General features: G+C 41.0%; 1 protein-coding gene across 1 annotated transcript in view; it reads right to left on the reverse strand.

Moving 5' to 3' along the window:
* Positions 1 to 6,625: 6,625 nt before the first annotated feature.
* The window catches only part of hcn2b (hyperpolarization activated cyclic nucleotide-gated potassium channel 2b), a 46,452-nt gene continuing 31,614 nt past the window's right edge, over positions 6,626 to 21,463 (reverse strand). The window contains exons 5-8 of the mRNA XM_039812008.1: positions 20,490 to 20,636; positions 19,468 to 19,708; positions 15,784 to 15,948; positions 6,626 to 11,703 (exon numbers count right to left, since the gene is read on the reverse strand). Of these exons, the coding sequence (XP_039667942.1) occupies positions 10,730 to 11,703; positions 15,784 to 15,948; positions 19,468 to 19,708; positions 20,490 to 20,636 (1,527 nt within the window). The 3' untranslated portion in view covers positions 6,626 to 10,729. The remainder of the gene's footprint in view (positions 11,704 to 15,783; positions 15,949 to 19,467; positions 19,709 to 20,489; positions 20,637 to 21,463) is intronic.

Raw genomic sequence — 21,463 nt, forward strand, 5'->3', positions numbered from 1 at the left:
GTGGTCATGGGTAGAAGGATGGATAGATGCTGAGGGTATAGCCTAAGTGTCTCGATCAATAGCTGTGACTCGTGCCAGAGGGACGGCTATGTATTTGCTTTAAAATGCTGGCAGTACGTATAGAGGGGGAAGTGCGGAAGAGCGGGGGGACACACACAGTTAACAATTTTTGTTGAGATGACGTGTGTGTGTGTGTGTGTGTGTGTGTTGTGTGTGTGTGTGTGTGTGTGTGTGTTACCTACCGTTGACTTTGGCAGAGGGAGTAAACAGGATATTGAAGATGTCCTTACAGCAAAATCTTGATGGGCCTGTCTCCGTTTCTCTGGGGTGATTCCAAGGATGTCTGCTGTTTAAATTGGAGAGCTGCACCGGTCCAACCTGCAGTAATGGAGCCGTAATGGAGCTTGTAGCAGGAAATAGTTTGAGCGCTTCCATTACAGGTCCTCTCCAGAGATTAACACGTCTTGTTGATGATGGTTCTGTATTAGGAAAATAAATAGTGCAAAGGTGATGGAGTTCTGATGTCTCTTGAGAGAAGAAAATGCAATTTTTTACTTCCTTTTTAAAATGTTGTTTTCCCATTTGAGCATACACAATTTTAGCCTCTGTATATGCTGATGGTCAGTGTTAACGCTTATCACTTCAATTTTCTAAGCACAAATGGACATTTGGAAAAACTGAAAAATGGGTTAAAATATCCAATTTTTCATTTTTTTCCACCTTGACAAATTAATAAATTGGATCTTTGACCTGTTTTTCCAATTTTCTGTTTTTATTCAGAGGGTCAGAAATTGAGAAAATTACAAAATTGCGTCTGCGCTCCAATTATTCAATACTGCAATGGTATTCTCTTCCTCTACTTTGTGGAATATGCAGGTCATTAACTGCATATGGACCAAAATGAAAAACTGATAGACTTTGGGGTCAGAGGTGCTTGCAACTGATGGTTTTGAGTGGGGGGCAGGGCGTAGCTAGGCGGAACGAGAGAGAGAATACCCTTGCGGTATTGAATAATTGGAACCCAGGCGCAATTTTGTAATTTTCTAAATTTCTGATCCTCTGAATAAAAAAAAGGAAATTGGAAAAACAGGTTAAAGATCCAATTTTTAAATTTGTCTTTTAGACAGATTGTTTTGGTTCTTTACTGTCATTCTAAACTCTTGTGTCATACTATACTTTTAGATACAAAATACAACACTCAGTGTGAATCAGTGCACCATTGCTTGTCATGTTTTGCTAGCTTGAATGCTTGAATGCTGTCCTTTTGTCTGTATAGACAGTTTTCAACTTTACGTAACTTTTCTTTGCAATGACGCTATCTTGCACTATGATACCATTGCACCTTTCTGCATTTTTTCCACACCGCTCCTTTAAACTATTTATGCTACAACCAAACTTTACTGTAAGGACACACCATTGATATCTTTCTTTGTATTTATGTAGTATGTGTGCTTGGATGTCATATGTCTGTGTGCCTATGTGGATGTATGTTGTGTATAAGCTATCCATTGTTCAAAACAGGTAATCTGACCTTTGACCTATGTATAGGCCTATACTAAAGCAGTGATTGGTTAGTGTTCAGTTAAGCATAATGTGTTTGCACATGTGAGGAGTGTTTGTGTGCCCTAGTAAATAAGTGTAGCATGTTTGGAAAAGGAAAGCAAGTCACTTCCTGTTAGATTTTTGTGTCTTAGGTAGATAATTGTGTGTAGTGTTTTGAAAAAAGTTTTATGCAATTGAAAACTGAGTGAAAGGCTGAAAAATAGCTTATGGTTTTGGATGTTTGCTGTGTAGTTTTGCACTTTGAGTGAGAGGTTTCAAAAATTGTGTGACATGAAAAGATTTTGTGTGTTAGCAGTTGGAAAAAACTAACAAGTGTGAGGATTAACTCACTCCTGTTGCCTGTATACATACCTCTTTTTTTTGCATACCTTTCCATCTGGCCTGGAAGAGTTTTGCTTACATCTCAATATTTTAGGTGTGATTTTGTTGCATTTCAAGAATGTCTTTGATTTGAATTGTGTTGTCTTGAGAGTGAAAGCTTAGTTGGTAACAACAGCTAGTGTCCATTCATTGTGGTTTAGTGTGGAGTCACGTTCTTCATCCAGGTGGTCTGCTTTTTGTCGACAACTAGAGTCAAGTGGAAGCTTGAAATTGTCCTTCTATCTGTGTTACCCTTGTGTAATAGCATGGGTTGGGGGGGGGGGGGTTTCCGCACAAAGCATGCTAGGATAGGCTCCAGCCTATCATGACTAGAAATGGACATAGAAAGTGCAGATTATTTGGCATGACAAACATATGGCCTGTTTTACATTAAAATTAAATTTGAATTAAATGTTTGCTGATATGAAATGTGATGTGTCACACCAAGCGTAGACAGTAGTGTGGGGCTTTCAGCGAGCTTCAGGGGATGCTATGGAAGTGTTGGTCGCTATCTGTCAGGCATGCCAGAGCTGGAAGCCACTCTTAGATAGCTGACCAATCACTTTCACTGAGAGCACTTTGATTTCCCTGCCAGGCTCCTGGGTTCTTCCGGGCTATCTCCTGCCCCGTGGCATCGTGAGTGGCCAGCACTCAGCAGCTCTAGCATGGGGGGCAGAGTGTACATACAGTCCTGGAGGGAGTAGTGGGCCAGAGCTCTCTCTCTCTGTTAGCCGGGGAGAGGAAGCAGGAGGCAACACTGTGGAGAGGGTGCACTGGTGTTTGGGAGAGAGAGAGAGAGAGAGAGAGAGAGAGAGAGAGAGAGAGAGAGACAGACAGGTGGTACAGTCTTGGCAGGTGTGTGTGTGTATATGTCAGTGTGAGTTTCCTTTGTCTGACCTTTATTCTGAATGACAGGGAGTGATGGGTTGATTAACCATCAAACACACGCATCTGGTGCCTGATGCAGCGATGCTTCAGTGAACTGGACCTGCTTAGAAAAATGTTTTCAGAAACCTTTTTTTTTTATTTTTTAAAAGAGTGTCTTCCTTCAGATGTTTAAATCTAATGTATGCAACAATATCAAGTTAATGCTTTAACTAACACAACAAGCGTTTCAAATATTTTCAGTTTCCCCTTTGGAGTCCATCTTTCCTAAGTGTGCAGAGAAAAGTCTGGCAGCCTGACCAGCAACAATAAAAGATGATCATTATCGTACATCTGGCAACAGCTGATGGTGTCGCCTGCGACTCAACTTGTCACATTAGAACCATAGACTGTAAAAATAATGGACGCAGCATCAGTGATGTCACCCATTGGTTGGGGTACTGCCGTTTTGAACCCATTAGTTTGCATTTTGGCCGTCACCATCTTGGTATTTTGGAGCCAGAAGTGACCATATTTGGACAAAAGGGCGGAGCTGGGAAGGATGAAGGATCTAGCCAGTGTTTATGGTTTTAATGGCGCTGCGCTAAAAGCTAAATAGGGAAAATTGCCAGTTTTCAACCCTTCTGACGCAGGTCTTACAGCTGAGTTTTACTGGTCCATTGAAATATTGCAATCTTTTACTGAGTTTGAAGGGTATTTTTCTATTGATAACCAGGCAGATAATCAGATGATATTAAATTAAAACAATCTATAACAAAGATTCAGAGGCCATAATATCATGACTAACAGAAAGCAGAGACATTCATCATCACGTGCCTTTATTGCATCAAGATGCTTGTTTCTATTAAGAATATGCAAAATTATCATAACCTGTTTGTGCTTTTCCAATATGCTAACCCAAGATTATTTGTCTAAACATGAAGCAGTGGAATCAATCTGTATTCAAATACAATTTATTTCCCTTTTTACATTTACTGCAGTGGGATGTAATTGACAGTGATGTTTGTATTGAGGAGCTTGCATTTTCATTACAGCCACACACAAAGAATATAGTACATGTATGTGGAGACTACAGTATCTGCTAGGCACTAGGTATGCACAGTACATGTTATGGGACGTGACAACTGTAGAGTGGCTCAGTAAATAAGAAAATCAGGTCTCTGATTTCCCAGACAGCGACTGCCTTGGGTGGCCTGTTTGATTCAAGGGAATTCATGGTTACTGGTGAAGATCTCAGTGTACATTAGTCTGTAGTGTTTAGGATTGGTTTTGGTATTGGTGTTGGTGTTGGTTTGGTCCTAAGTCACTATTATTGAGTGTCACTAACAGGTCTAGGACATGAGAAAGAAAGCAAGAAAGAGTTAAGCCAACAAAAGTCAGGGATGTAAAGGAAATAACAAATTAATACAGAAGGCTTTGATATTGAATCATAATTGTATCTTGGTAAATACAGAAACAACCAGTATTAAAATAAAGTGTTACATATTTTTCAGTGTTGCTGTAGTCGTTATCGTCCAATAAGAGAGAACTAATCTGAACTCATTAGTGGGTTAGGTGACAAAGTTAGAGACACAAAATCACATCATCGCTTAATCCAAATAAACAGCCCTTGTAGGTAAACATTTTAACCACTCGGAATCTCCACGCTTTACTGTCATTGATAAAGCCAAAAGACACATTGGAATGGTAAATAGTTTTAACTGTTAATAAGCTGTAGCATTGTGAACAGGGAAAATTAGGAACTATGAAGAAAGTATTTATAAAAAAACAAAACATTTTGATAGCGCAAAACTTGGCAAACACAAAAGCTTCTGTAGATGTTGCCACGTGTGTGTGTGTGTATGTGTGCATGTGTGCATGTGTGTGCGTGTGTGTGTGGTACAGACATCATCCTGAAAAAGTTGAACAGCTGTGTTGTTGTAACATTTACTAACACTTAATATGTTTGTAAAGTTGCAAAAAGAGGGAAAAGTGCATTTACAGAGTTCTGGGCAACATGCTAATTAGATGTCAGAGGTAATAGTAATGACATAGAAGGTAAAAAACAAATCAAAAAGCAGCATTGGTCAAAGGACCAGGATTTGCAAATGGAGTGTGGAGAATGGAAATGTGGAAAAATGAATAAACAAATGAAACATACACAATAGAAGAAACCATGCAGGCCTCACAGCAGCTGGCACAGGATTATATACAAACGGTGGGTAGCACTGTGAGCGACTGTAGAAGAAAAAGTTATACGTCTTCTGTAATGCAAACTGATTTGTTCTAACTATATGGGGGGGGGGGAATGTGGACCTCTGGGTACTGGTGCCGTTTCGTCAACATGTACAGCAGTACACAGAGCTGGTTGATCATAGGCAGACTTTCTCTTAAGTTACCAGCTAACGCTAGCGCTCGCTAGCTAGCTTGGTTGGCAGAATGCTAATCTATATCAACGACGTTACACTTCCGGGATTGTTCAGGTGCCGTCGGAAATTTCTTTGTGTTGGCATTCTAAACTCTGGTCAATTTATAAGGGACTATGGTCAACTGCTCCTTGGATCTCCGTGCTGGGTAAATCGGGACAGCTAGCTATCTGTCCAATCTGAATTTTCTGTTGCACGACTAAAACAACTTTTGAACGTACAACTTCCACCAAAACAAGTTCCTTCTCGAGTCTATTTTGCACCGTCATTGTGTCCAGCGCTTAGCACCGCCAGGGATGATTGTGATTGGTTTAAAGAAATGCCAAAACATTTCAATTACCTTTGATGCAGTGAGCACACAGTGGGGGTCAAAGTTTAAGATGAAAACACGAAAAACACCCCAAAAACAAGTTAACGGCTATTTTAGTGTACACAGGGCCATAGATACGCTTTGCTAAGCCTCTGTCATTGATTGACAGCTCTGCGTTTTGCCACGCACCTAAAGCACCCCCTCCTTTATTGTCAATTTAAAAATAAATAGCACTATAATTTACAAAATGAACATCATGCTGTATTGAAGAAGACTGAAACTAGCAATTGAGACCATAAACTCGTTATAAAACTGTTTATTGAGTTAATAAATCAAGTGAGAATTAGGGTAATTTCCCCATAGACTTCTATAGAAAATGACTTATTTTTGGAGTCAATGGAGTCGCCCCCTGCTGGAAATTAGATAGAATGCAGGTTTAAGGCACTTCACATTGGCTTCACTTTTCAGGCCCGGAAGGTGTCACCTGTTTCAATAGACAATCACCTGAAGTCAGCTGGCCAAGTCTTTCAACTGGCTGAAATGGCAACAGTTTTGGATGGAGGCAGTCAATGGGTGCGAGAGAGCAGTGAGGGTCAATAGGTTGAGCGAGCTGGAGAATTTGAACAAAGCAGTGAATCAGAGAAATAAAAAGTTGTAAACTGACAGGTTTCAGAACGCTTCAGACCGGCACATTTCAAGCAGTTGCAAGTTTGAGCTTGTCTTGTCGCAAAACTATATTTACAATTGCACATAAGAAGGCTTTAAAAAATGTCACATTTTATAATGACAGCATTCAAAAACCATATGAAGCCACTATTCCACACTAGAAATATTGCAATCTTTTACTGAGTTTGAAGGGTATTTTTCTATTGATAACCAGGCAGATAATCAGATGATATTAAATTAAAACAATCTATAACAAAGATTCAGAGGCCATAATATCATGACTAACAGAAAGCAGAGACATTCATCATCACGTGCCTTTATTGCATCAAGATGCTTGTTTCTATTAAGAATATGCAAAATTATCATAACCTGTTTGTGCTTTTCCAATATGCTAACCCAAGATTATTTGTCTAAACATGAAGCAGTGGAATCAATCTGTATTCAAATACAATTTATTTCCCTTTTTACATTTACTGCAGTGGGATGTAATTGACAGTGATGTTTGTATTGAGGAGCTTGCATTTTCATTACAGCCACACACAAAGAATATAGTACATGTATGTGGAGACTACAGTATCTGCTAGGCACTAGGTATGCACAGTACATGTTATGGGACGTGACAACTGTAGAGTGGCTCAGTAAATAAGAAAATCAGGTCTCTGATTTCCCAGACAGCGACTGCCTTGGGTGGCCTGTTTGATTCAAGGGAATTCATGGTTACTGGTGAAGATCTCAGTGTACATTAGTCTGTAGTGTTTAGGATTGGTTTTGGTATTGGTGTTGGTGTTGGTTTGGTCCTAAGTCACTATTATTGAGTGTCACTAACAGGTCTAGGACATGAGAAAGAAAGCAAGAAAGAGTTAAGCCAACAAAAGTCAGGGATGTAAAGGAAATAACAAATTAATACAGAAGGCTTTGATATTGAATCGTAATTGTATCTTGGTAAATACAGAAACAACCAGTATTAAAATAAAGTGTTCCATATTTTTCAGTGTTGCTGTAGTCGTTATCGTCCAATAAGAGAGAACTAATCTGAACTCATTAGTGGGTTAGGTGACAAAGTTAGAGACACAAAATCACATCATCGCTTAATCCAAATAAACAGCCCTTGTAGGTAAACATTTTAACCACTCGGAATCTCCACGCTTTACTGTCATTGATAAAGCCAAAAGACACATTGGAATGGTAAATAGTTTTAACTGTTAATAAGCTGTAGCATTGTGAACAGGGAAAATTAGGAACTATGAAGAAAGTATTTATAAAAAAACAAAACATTTTGATAGCGCAAAACTTGGCAAACACAAAAGCTTCTGTAGATGTTGCCACGTGTGTGTGTGTGTGTATGTGTGCATGTGTGCATGTGTGTGCGTGTGTGTGTGGTACAGACATCATCCTGAAAAAGTTGAACAGCTGTGTTGTTGTAACATTTACTAACACTTAATATGTTTGTAAAGTTGCAAAAAGAGGGAAAAGTGCATTTACAGAGTTCTGGGCAACATGCTAATTAGATGTCAGAGGTAATAGTAATGACATAGAAGGTAAAAAACAAATCAAAAAGCAGCATTGGTCAAAGGACCAGGATTTGCAAATGGAGTGTGGAGAATGGAAATGTGGAAAAATGAATAAACAAATGAAACATACACAATAGAAGAAACCATGCAGGCCTCACACCAGCTGGCACAGGATTATATACAAACTGTGGGTAGCACTGTGAGCGACTGTAGAAGAAAAAATTATACGTCTTCTGTAATGCAAACAGATTTGTTCTAACTATATGGGTTCATACCAGATGATAATATGCATTTTGTCAAAGATTAAAAAGATATTTCATTTTCAAACATGTTTCTTTATGTCTACAGTTACAGTGAACTAGGCTAAATAAATAAATAGTCTGGTTTACATAATGATGTGTACACATAGAAATAACAACCACGTCAATCACGTTATTGTCACTAAAGAGCGCAGATTGAAAACTAAATATCAGTTCAAGTTCTCCCAAACACAGACTTTAAGCCAATTCTCAGTCAAGTTTGGGAAATGAATCCAAAAGGTGAAATATTGCATCTCCATCAACACCTTAATGACACAACAGAACCTCATCTGCATAGAGTGGCCACTTACTCTTTTTTAAACCGTTATTGCTGTTAATATGACTGAATGGGTTAAGTGTAGTATTCTCTGATTAGCACGTTTAGTTAGTGTGAATGATTCAGTCTTTGACACGTCGTTCAAAGCTTAACATTTTGAAACAGCATACAAAAAAGTAAATTTGGTTTCACTCCGATCATTCTTCAGCTTTTATTTAAATTGCGTTTGGGATCATTAGAGTTACTAATATCTGCCGCCTGCATTCCTCTACTGTGTGCATTCTAATGAAGTATAAAACAGTCCATCAACATATTTAGTCACTAAATGCATTCCCTGTCCTAAGACAGTGCCTCCAGGACATAATGTGAAGTTCAGTTAAACACTATTCTCATAACGAGCCTCTGTATTCATAATTTTTTCGAGCATCCAAATAGGTTCCACAGGGCATAATTTGGGCATAAAACAAGAACACAACAGACCTCAAAAACACTGTTTAAAAATACTTACAAACCATCAACTTTTTTTTCCCACTGATGACTCTGAAGGTGGATAACAACGCAGGAACTGAAACTAAACAAAATGAAAATGCAAAACAATCATAGAAGAAGAACTTATTATTGGCTCTGAATAATAAAATCCAATCAGAGGAGAATAATAACAGTCCCAAACAGACCCGAGGGATTCCAATTTCCACTCTCATTACCCAGTAATGGTTCAGGCATTAGTCAGATGAGGTGAAAAAAAAGTAAGGTCCAGGAGAAAAGGTTCCCTTTCTAATGCTTTTGGTCACAAATCAGTAGCAGTCCTTATTGAGGCATTAATGAGAGAGCCACACTGCAAAATACATCCTGCAAAGTATCTGCACTGTCCTTGGATGTCGATCAAAGCTGTAGCGTTTACAGTAAGGTTGAGTTTTGCAGGAGTTTCATGAAATGACTTTGGCATAGTGACATTGCCCAAACTGCTACAAAAATGTGGAATTCATGGTTAGAAAAGAATGAATTCATATTTTGATTATGTGAGTTTTAATGGATGTACATTTTGAGTCATATAAAATGCTGTGTAATTAACTGGCAGTGAATTATCATTTCTAAGCTACAATAGTGTGGGATGTTACTACTCACATAAACCCATTACTTCAGATATCAAATCTGGTGTTAGGAAGAAGAGTCTTTTAGTCAGGTGCATTTTGATTGGATCTTGTTAATTTATGAATCTTAAAGCTACATTAATACACTTTTGGCCACTTGGGGGAACATAAACGGCAAAACAAGCTGACAGCCCTGACATATTATTACTTTATCAAGTTGTTATGGCAGACATGTTAGCAAACAATCTGATACTTACATATCCAGCACACACAAGCAACATTATAATAGTCCCACTGGAGTCATATTTCTGGCCACCTATCTCTATATATTTACTTGCCTTTTAGATCTGGTTCACCAACTCCTGAGAAAGATATCTGGTTCTTTAGTTTTGCTAAATGTGCAAATGGGTTTAAGGGAGCGTTTCTGCTGAAAACTGCTGCATTTTGCTACTGGAAACAGGGTTGAGTGATGAGACTAAACTGTACAGAAAATCTGTTGGCTTTAAAGCCAAAACAATGAGCTAAAGAAAAGCCAACAAAAACTCTATAGAGGCTGGAACTAGACAATTTGTCCCACTGTAATTTCTATATAAAGGATATTAATTGTCTGTGATCTGAACATCCTAGGGGGTCACATATTTATCGGTGGGGTCTATCATAGGCAGGGAAGACTTACAAAAGGGGCCAACTAGATTCAGAAAATGCTTTATTTTGACTTGTATATTCATTCATCCTGTCATATCAATATTCTGGGGAAAGATATGCTAAAAATCATTATTACATATTATCTATATAGGTCTAGGAATACTTAGGAATCACAAAAAAACCACAATTTTAATGTTCAAACTTTTTAGGAAAACCACAATTATGCCTTTGTGAGAAGATCATTTTCTAAAGCCAGCCTACTGACAAAATGTGGTAGATACAGTATAAACCCATTAAAGTGCCAACTTCTGATATCTGAAGCAGGTCCCTGATTTTCCTTTAGTCCCATCGGATCCAAAGTTTGCATTAAATGAGGTGAATGAGAGGATAGTGAAGCAGATATGCCCATGACTATGTTGTAAAATAAAGTAAATAAAGGAGTTGGAGATGGGTAGATGCTACTTTACCACTACTGTGCAACTACTATGTCTGCGAGTAGAAACTTCTCAATGCTGCAGATTCAAAAACCACAATACAGAATTTATGTTCGAACAGTCTTCTCTCAGATTCTCCCTGCTGCCAATCAACACTCATACATTCGGATAGTCAAACTAAAATAGAGAGAGAAGAGGACCTGTCGAAGATAAGCAGAAAGCCCCAGTGTTCCTGCAGTCAAGTCTCTCATTGAGTCACTCCCCCAGAGTAGTTAAATTAAGATCACAAGTTTGAGGATAGCCTGGATCTGACTCTGATGTGGTCTGTTTCAGGAAGGCTCACTATAGAGTCCTTCTTGGGTCGTCCTGAGTCCCCCAGACCTGTTCCTGCACCCCCTACTGCCATCCCTGCACCAGCCCCAAAACTCTGCACAGAACCAGGCAGGGATGCTACAGGGAAGGCCCCCACAGACATCTGGTGGGGCAGTACCACCTTAGGTGGTATAGCGCTCCGGATGCCTGTGTGACCTGATGGGGTCTGAGGGGGTCCAATGGAAGTAGAGGAGACTCTTGTAGACTGGGGGGGACTAGGGGCACCTGTTTGCCCCCCCTCATGAGGCAGTGAGGGCTGAGAGGCTGACAGTGCCCTGGCGTCTTGGCTCAAACTACCCAATTGCAAGGAATGAGTACTCTTATATGTGCCGGGCCGGTGTGCGGGGCTGGCTATGTGCTGCTGGGCTAGAGAAAGCTGGGAGCCTGAGGTGGGACCAGCTAGGGCACTGGATCCATACTGGAATGATCGTCCTCCAAGTGTCAGCGGGCTCTGGACAGGGGGGCTGGACTGGATGGGAGCAAAGGCACCAGAAGCAATGAACTGAGACTGCAGTGGAGAAGCTGAAACAGGGCTGGGCACACTTTCCATCACCTGGAATCTCCTCACCATCTTGGGGGACTGCAGGTTCCCTACTCCCATCAAGTTCCCTTGCATGGGGGCACAAAAGTTCATGGCTACTGCCTGCTGCAGAGTGGCAATTGCGGAATTCTGGGGATGGGTGGAGGAACCTGGAGGATTAAAGACTCCGTCACTGTATAGAGGAGGTGTCATGGACATGGCCCGCGAACGTGGTACATTGACCTGTTGAACCATTTCCCGATCATATTTAACTATCTCCTGGATCATCTCGTTCTCCCGGTTGTTGAAAACACCCGAGTTCAGATCATGCTGAACTTTGTGCATCAGGACTGAGTTCTTCTTGCCTGCAATGACAAGGAGACAGAAGGTAGCATTGTTGCTGAAGTAAACACTATTGGTTGCTAAAAGAAAAACAGCCTTAGTTGTACAAGCAGTCAGTTTTTACTAGACAGAAATAACAGCTTCACTGTTTACCTTTATCCTTTGTTCTATTCCTGGCCACAGTAGATAGCTTGTATAGTAGCCTTTATATAGAACTATCTGCCATTTTCTCCACGCACAAAATCCATCACGGACACACACACACACGCTCAGACAGAGAGAGAACTAGAGAGCATCTTATATTTTGCACTGATTCCCTTTCCTGAGGATATAGAGAAAGTGTTTTTGCCAGTCAGGGCTTTTGCAGAGTCACCTCAGTGCTGACAGTGTGAGTTAGAGCATGTCTGTTGCCAAAGCAATTGTTTATTTGTGCCTCTATGCCTATGCATGTACTACCTGTATGTGATTAGATGGTGATGGTGTCTGTGGGTGTTTACTTTCACTTGGCTGGTGTTCTGCATGTATTGGCCCTCCAGGAGTAAAAAAATAATAGTTATCTGGATACCTGGTAACTCCAGCTCTATGAGTGTGGGTTAAGCCATGTTGCAGGCCTCACTTTTGCTTAGCAGCACCAGAGACAACAGTTGCACCATCTCCTGAATTAGATGGTGGCATGCCCTACGAAAGAGCAGAAGCTCACAGCTTGAATACTTGGGTGTAATGAGAGACGCTTCCTAGTTGTACGGTGTATTGGAGGTGACGCAAGGCGAACAGAGACATTATCATCTCAGCCATGATAGTGGCGACAATAAAACACATGCTTGAGCAGTTCCTGTATGTGTTGATTTCACAGTAGTGTGCATTTTTTTGTAGATGATGGAAAAACCAAGGCATGTGATGTATCACATTAGCAGCAGCATCGAGGTGGAAAGAATCAGAAAGTTGTCTATGTACATCAAAATCCCCAAATGAACTGTCTCCACACATTTGAAGAATGGACAAGGAAGGGAAGACACAACCACACATAAAAAGATAAATACAATGCCAAAAGACAACCTCTTCTGATCAAGACTCAGCTGTCATCGGGATGGCATCGGGACTCCCCCTACCAGGCATTTTCATGCCAGTTGACACCTTGATTCAAGTGACACTGATGACGGACACGAAGGCCACGCCACCTTCACAACTCACATGGGAGAGTGACAAGTTGTGTGAATGAGATTCAAATGCTTGTGATCTCTCACCAGTAAAGTAACACTGATGAAGCCTCTTGGAAGAGAAGCACGTTTAAGTTTCCTTCTCACTCTTTGATAGATTAGAGGAGGACCTCTGTAGAATTTGCCTTCATGCAGGTAAATATCGACTGGTGGCTGAATTGTAGAATCCCACTTTGCGGGAAAAGCAGACTGCACGGCTCTAGCCAAGCGGACTAATGCTAGATAGAGAGTCACAGCAGGAAAGTGTGTAACAGAATCATCACATCTGATCTCACATGGCTCATCACGGGCTGTTTCTGAGAAAGAAAGCAGTGCGTGCGTCACAAAGTAGTGGAGTTCAAACCCCATGGGTTCTCACTGCTGTCAGGTAAATCAGATGAGTGTGTTGTTAGAGACCGCTGTGTGTGAAACCTGCTGAGAGTGGAATGCACAAGTTCCTCCTCTCCGACGTAATGACCGGGAAGGGTGATGGAGGATGTGAACAGAGACATCTCTCTTCTTGATCAAAAGAGAGAAGGAGCCTATTTGGGGAACAATACTTTCTCACTAGTGAATCAATTGCTTTGACATGTGCAGAAAGGTAACAAATGGAAAGTTGAGGCAAACACACCCTCAATATGTCAGCTGTTTCTTTAAATCAGATAGAAAAGGAGACAGTTAAACCTGGTCGGGCGCCTCTCTGTGTTCCATAGATACACAGGTTCAGATAATTAAGTAGGAGAAGAAAAGATATTTCCTTTTGTAATGGGTATGACATCATGTCCCTGGGAAGGGTAAAGGTTATTTAGGGACACTGATCATTTTCGCTCCCCTTCTCTCTCTCTCTCTCTATCGGTCAGTAGGCAACTTGTGGGGCGCATGCAGCGGGAGGTCTAGAGTGCTGGCTAGAAAGCTAGGTTGTTAGTCAGTACAACAGCCTGAGTGATACCCATGTCACAAAGAAGTCAAAAAGGCTGGTGAACTTGTTACTCTCTAACACAGTCAGCCGCCTAGCCAGAAGGAGAAGTCACGGGAGGAGGCAGTTCCAAACTGGCATGTTGCATGGATTCCATCTGTGGGCCGAAAACACACCCTCTCGGGTTTGCAGGGAGGAGGCAGAGGAATCCCCATTTGCTGTGCTGTAGCCTGGAAAAGCCCGGTCGTTACATTTAAAGAGTTCTTACTCAAGGAGTAGTTAGGTCTTCCTCTTTGATACGGCGGGGATCGTTCTTAGTACACTTCCTCCTGAGGAAGCGAGAAACAGCAAACATGTCTGCCTTTGACATCTTGGAGCTGTATGGATGGTAAAACTATGCTATAGGTGGCACCTAGGGACAATAACATGCTGATGGCACTGCAGAACTCACACATCAGCCAATCCATTATTAAGTAACACCTCCACCCCCCGTAAAATCACTGCTATACATGCAGCTTCCTCTGCTGATCTTATGTGTCACTGTGTTTTAATGAGGCGCATTCAGGAAATAAAGACAACAGGCAAGGAATTAGCTCCTCTCTATGTAAGAATGGCTCACAGGTCAGAGACTGTTTTTACGAAAATGGATGACTGGCTGGTAGAGCAAAGCCTGGTTCCATCAAAAATGTGAGTAATTATGGTCTGTCAGGCTGAACTGATCCTAAATAAGCACTCCTGGACACATATGCTCAACAAAAAAAATAATCTTAAATATTTGAAGCATTGGATTCCACTGGCTTTTAAAATAAGGACCTTATGAAGATGCGTCCAACAATAACTCTTTACACTTGAGAGGAACAGAGCTTGTGTCATTACTTGCAAGTCTGTATTTACATTTCATATTCTTAACATGGCTTGATAGCCCTCTGTGTGTTTGATCCAGATGTTTTTTTCGGACAAACACCGCTGACAAAGCCAAACAAAAGAACACAGTGTTAGTGATTGAAATTAATCAAGTGCACATGGAGCCCAGTGGGAATATTCGGATCTGAAGCAGATATGTCAGCCAACCCCCCCAAATATGTGAGCTGGTTGACTGAAGGCTGCTCATGTGTGGAATCTGGCTGCTATGGCAACAGCTGGCAGGTGGTGGATGCAGGGCTTTTGTAAACATGTGAAGTGTGGTCATGAGACAGGGGGATGTGGTGTGACATCAGTAGCACTGCTGGCCTTAGGGGGAGTGGGGGGCATTATGGAAGGGGGAGGTTGTTTGCATTGTAAAGAAAAAATAACATGGTTGTGTTTACTAGTTAAAAAAGGGGCTCCCAAGGCTTCGCTAAGACAAAGCAGTCTCGGTGCATGTTTGTGTTTGTGTGTGTGTGTGTGTGTGTGTGTTTCTGAACTCAATGTTCAGACAGAGCCACAGCTGAGCAATCGTGTTAACAAATCAGTAACTTCATCCAGAGAGAGTATAAAGGTAGGAAACAGTGATCTTGCTTAGCGTTTTGTGTCACACATGTTAAGTAACTGTTTTCAAAATGGCTGGTATCAACCGGAAGCATTTATTTGCCATGACAGATCTACTCTCAGGAAACTACATGATAAATGATTCACTGCCATGAATACATTTTCACCATAAGCTCCTTTCCTTTAGCGCACACATCATACCTCTAAGGATCACTCACACAGCGCGTCACAGCTGTCAGATGTGACAAAGACATCACATTAATGAATGAATACATTTTCCTTATGCTTCATTTCATCTAGTGAATGACTCATATGCTTATGAAGTCACAATACTTGTGGCTTTTATCGGTAAGCCGTGACGCTAATTACCCGTGACTGAATCTCTCAAGACACATTTCATGAATTAGGTCTGGATGGAAAGATGCATTTGAACACCTTTACACACCAATCATTATAGCAATCATGCTATAAGGTCATTTGTTAAACAATATCAACTAAAGTTTGCTTTACTGGAGCAGTCTTACCTATCCTGTCCAATCTGTCGATGGCTACCGTCTCAAAGGCCCTCCTCATCATGGGATACTCCTCCAGCACCTCATTAAAGTTGTCCACAGAGAGAGAGTACAGGCGACAGTAGGTGTCTGATCGCACGCTGGCCGTCCGTCTGCCACGGGTCAGTAGGCAGATCTCTGGCGAGGTGAAAGAGAGAGCAGACAAGAGATGGTTAGATCACAAAATGGCAGACTGACAGATTTCAAGGCATCAGACAGTGACAGAGAAAAGAACAGATATACTAGAAATAAGGAGAGGTCTGAAATTGACATCTTAAAACCCTAGGCTTTGAAATGTGTGTGTTCAGAATGAAAGTGGTTTATGCATGCAGAGGTCGTAGCCAGTATGACCCACTGACAGTATTTTCCCCAGCAGTGGCACAGCTCTGACAGCTGTGTGAAGGAAGCCCACTCTATATTTGGAGATGTGCAGCTAAGCTTCATTACACTGAGTTGTTCCCTTTCCTTTCCCCTAGTATCGTTATCTCTCTAGCTTTCTTCTTCTATAGGCATGGGCTGACTGTTGTCTTGACAACCATATGCCCTCCTTTTTCGCCATCTGAAAAGGTCGACCTCCTCTGACTCTCTGTGGAAAAAAAGGGAGAGGGATAAAGAAACGCGAGAAGATTCCATTAAGTACATGCATGGGGGCACCGTGACTGTCTGTTCAGGACTGTGGTGTCTCCAGCTGCAAACGGGGCGCTGCACAAAGCAAACAAGCCAGGAGGGTTTCAAGGAATATTGCAGACACACACACACACACACACACACACACACACACACACACACACACACACACACACACACCTCACTTGTCATTAAAAAGCAAAGTTCCAGTCTTAATGCTAATCTAAGCTAACCATCTGCTGGTTCTAGTTTAATATTTGCCATAAAGACATCATGAGAGTGGTATTAATCTTGTTGTCTCTATCGTGATCAGAAAGTGGAAGAAGTTAATATTACAGTACATATTAATAAGATTTGGCCATAATGATAGGATATAGGACACAGCTGGCAGACATTCTCATACAAACAGATATAGTACATTAACATACGCCCACATGCATTCACTGTGTAGGAATCGGGGGAGACAGCAGCTTTTTTATTCAGATATTATTTAAGTGTGACCTTAAGTGTGGACCATGTTCTGATCATCCTTCATGATCTGATAAAGGATTTATAGTTGCTGTTCAGATGAATTATTAATAGCCTACGCAGATAGATGCTTTACTGCTTACTGTAGGTTGGTGGCGATGCTCCCCAAGGTCAGCTGCTGTAATGGAAGTAAAAGCTGTAGGATGTAATGTATGAAGCCCTTTGGACAGAACTATGACATGTACTCATAGCGTGACTTGACGGCGTAGTGAAATTAGCTACACGTCAGTGACATCACACACCTTAGTAGCAAGTTACTGGGCTTTCTTTCTTAACCTAGGTTTTGTCCAGTCATGTTTGAGAAATGAAGGTTAATCGTTTTTAAGCATTGTAGATGCTCTAGTGCTCTAGAGTTGTGGAAAGACTCTCAGAATCCACAAAAAAATTGGTCAATTGGGATCTTCCTGGTTATACATAACACATCCATTTACATATCGCTAGCCGAGTATAATTAGTGGGCCATGATGCTGGGAGAGAATAATATCCTAATGAAACCACCGGGGCTGCATTAAAAAGCCATTCAAACCACTGGGGTAACCATTTGTATCTTGTGGGCAACTCTCATCATCAAGTATGATGAAAAATACAGAGAAAAAAAAAGAAGGGATTTTTAGCAGCACTATTTGGGATCAAGCCTGCCTTAACCTTTTCCTATAGCCTGGGATGCACTGTTTCCTGTTCCCACTAGTAGACAATGCAATGTCCAAAATGATCTTATTATAGTTGCCATATACTATGTTCACAGGGAAACTTCTTCTCCTGTTTCTCTTCTTTTCTGAAAATGTATGCCAGTTCATAAATAATCAGTTAACTACATAAGCCCCTCCGTCTGTATCACTATAAATGATTTTAATAACAAGAAACAAAAGTGACTTTGAGGCAACATATTGGCAGTTCAGACCAGTCACAGCAGCAGTAACACAAACGTGCAGACTATTAGTTTCCAACAACAAACTTCAAGTAAGCAAGTTACACGCTAAAAATTGAAATATTGAATCGTGCAATAAGGCAGGTCTGCTTAGTTCTTTCTGGGAATGATTGTAAAGATTTTCAAACAATATGTTTTTTGCATTTACTACGTACATGGACGTTTTTGGACCGATTGGTGCAGATTGCTATGGAAGCAGTACACATGGCGATACACTGCAGAGCAAAATACGTTTAACCATGTATCAAGCTGATGTAATAGCTCACGTTACTGTATTGTGTGAACAGTTAACTTCAATTAATATTGTATGTGGGGGTTTCTTTTGCGTGGTGCAAATGTTTCACCAAAACAAGTTCCTTCCTGAGATAATTTTGCAGAGCCAACGTCTCTGTTTGTGATTGGTTTAAAGAAATGCAAACAACCTAAAGCTTTTCTTTTACTCTAGAATGTAGCTGTGGAGGGGCCAGACCATACTCCACAGCGATGTGGAGATAAGTCTGCCAATGCGAGACTTTACATTACACGTCATTTAGCTGACGCTTTTATCCGAAGCGACTTACAATTGCTGTATGTCAGAGGTCGCATGCTTCTGGAGCAACTAGGGGTTAAGTGTCTTGCTCAGGGACACATTGGTTGCTATATCGCAGTGGGAATTGAACCCTGGTCTCCCACACCAAAGTGTCACAAAAATATGTGTCATATACACTTCACCATCTACTTACTGCTAATTACTAATTGAGAGATTTTACCACAAACACATACTGCACTGCACCACACTGCGGTGGTTAAACCATGTTGTCCCTCCAGTCCAAGCCCACTGCTAGTTTTGTTTATGACAGACCTTTGACTTCCTCACTGGCGGCAGGGAAGGCTCTGAAAAATGTATGCTTGACATTACAAATGGCCCGTCATCATCGTTATGCTGTGATAATTAACTGGTTATTATTTGGATGTGTGTATTTGTATGTGCATGTTTGTATGCCAATGTGCCTGTGGCCCTCCAACAGCGCCCTGGGCAGCTGGCACATCAACATTACTGCCTGTGAACTCTGGTCTGCTGCAGAAGGCACCAGATGTTAAAAACTGCAGCCCCAACCATCAACCCATGAGACTTAAAAAAGTGTGGAAGTGTGTTTTGCGCACGCCTGTGTGGGTTTATGGATGGCGATAGCAACACAGGCACCACATGTTTCTAAACAGCCACAGAGGAACAAAAGCCTGTGAAAGTGGGACAGAAGTGGCTATGAGGCAAGACTGCACAGAATTCAAACGTACACTTTCAGGGTGCTGTTTCTATTTTTTTCTGTTGCTACAATTTTTAAAACACACATCTGGGATAAAACTGTAGTGGACTCAGAGTGTATATAACATGTCTGGAAGCACAGAATAGAACAGCTTTCTGTTCTATCCTCTTATTCTATTCTGTTCGGTTTCGATCATTTTTCTATTCTACTTTTTATTCTCTGTTCTGATCAGGTCCTACAATAGAATAGAACAGAGCAGAACAGAATGGAAAATAGTAGAATATGACAACAGAACAGAATAGAATAACTGATGATCCTAAGGTGACATACCTCCAAAGTAGGAGCCGTCCATCAGCTTCATGCCGATGCTTCCTTTGGTCAGGACGCTGACCACCCCGTGCTGGATGAAGTACATCTTCTTGCCGATGGTTCCCTCTCTGATGATGTAGTCTACAGGCTGGAAGACTTCAAACCTCAGTTTGGTCAGCATGGCTGTCACAAAGTTGGGGTCAGCGTTGGCAAACAGCGGCATGGAGGCCACCAGCTTACGGCAGTTGAAGTTGACGATTTCCTAAATTTGAACAGGAAACATCGGTGGATCCTAATGTTGCATTGGATGTCGTAAGATGTATGGGCATGCATGTAAATAGGTTTACATAAGTCTCAGTTTGTACTCCACGCAGCAGATTTAGCTTGAATTGGCATTTCAGGAAGAACAACTTGTAAAACTATTAATTTCATGATTATTTGAGGGTAAACACATGATGGTTAGTTAGTTCATTATTTTCATTTATGTATCTGAAAAAAGGAAATGACTGTTTATTATTTTTAAAAGGATTAGGTGATTAGATAATAAAACACTCATGTACATGTTTAACCATTTTTTTAATTACCTTACGGGATCCTGGCACAGTTAATTTAAGTATTCGCCTATTTTTCTCTTAATTTTCTGTTACCTGAACAGTACTTTAAGCTGCCATTGAAGCAAGAGGACCGTATTTACTGTAAAATGCAGTGAACAGTGTTCACTGGCAGCAGGAAAAATCAACTCTTAGGTGTATGGGAACATAAAGTCAATGTGGAAATCACTGTAAACCCATCCGTTACTTTTCAGTGAGATCTGGTAAGCACTTAAGGTGACTTCATTGACGGTTAATAAGTAAATCAATACAGAAGCCTGGAAATGGCATTTCTGACAACTTGGTTACGTTTTTCTTTGAGACCATAGCTAAGCATTATAATGAATTTATTCCAGTCCACTTACTCGGTGGGGAGTGGAGAAGTGTGTGTATGTGTGTGTGTGTCTGTGGGTGAGTGAGCACATTATAGTGGATGCTTGGGTGTTTTCATACCTCGCGCAGAGGCTCATTAAGCTCCTCCAGGATGCTCTCTTCGTCAAACATCTTGCCCTGGTATCTGTGCTCGTAGTAGTCATGGATTTTCTGTCGGAAGTCGGCCGGTAGTTTGTGGAACGACATGTACTGCTCCACTTGTTTATACTAGAGGATGGAGAGAGGCGTGAGAGACAGCGGTCAGGAGAAACAGAAGCATAAATCGATGAAAACAGGACTCAGCAACTCTACTGTTAATTGTGACAGGAAGAGGCTTGAGGAGTTGGGTCCGATCAGCAGCTGTGAGGACACCAGACATTTCTCATTTATATTTAAACGGACTTTTGGCCACCTCTTCATCAGCTGTTAATGTGTGCAGTGATGTACAGCTCTGCTAACGTGAAGATCCTGTGACCCATTTATTCCTCATAGCTATGGGAGGAAAATGGTGATGAAGCTGTTAAGGAAAACATGGCAGCACCGTGAAGCCCTTGAGGGTTCTATACGCTCTACTGTGTTTAAAGAAGAATGACGCATATTGCTGCTATCATACATCTCAAATCTCTCTGTACTTTGGTGAACTAAAAGCTTTACTTTGAAGGGACAAATCTACAGTACAGGAAATATTAATCGGGATTTCCACAGGGAAATATACAGTATATCTAGTATTGTTCTGTGTTTTAATGAGAGAAATATATAAAACAAGTCTTCCATGATCTGTGAAGATGAGAAAAAGAAAAAAAAACAGGTAAATAATTAAATTGGGGCATTTGTGTACTTGGGTTACTATTCTGAGGAAGGAAGATATTTGTTATTTATGTTGGAATTGATAAATATGTAACTACGTGGTGAGAAAAAAAATATGGAGGTTGGCTGCATCACATCATGTATGCTCACCCAAGTGATTCACACCATCACTGATCACCAGTGTTGTGTTTATCTGCATCGAATGCAGCCTGAATGTCCACTTTTCTCAACTCATTATGAAGCTCTAT

The sequence above is a fragment of the Perca fluviatilis genome, chromosome 9 (assembly GCF_010015445.1).
Source record: "Perca fluviatilis chromosome 9, GENO_Pfluv_1.0, whole genome shotgun sequence".
Classification (NCBI taxonomy): domain Eukaryota; kingdom Metazoa; phylum Chordata; class Actinopteri; order Perciformes; family Percidae; genus Perca; species Perca fluviatilis.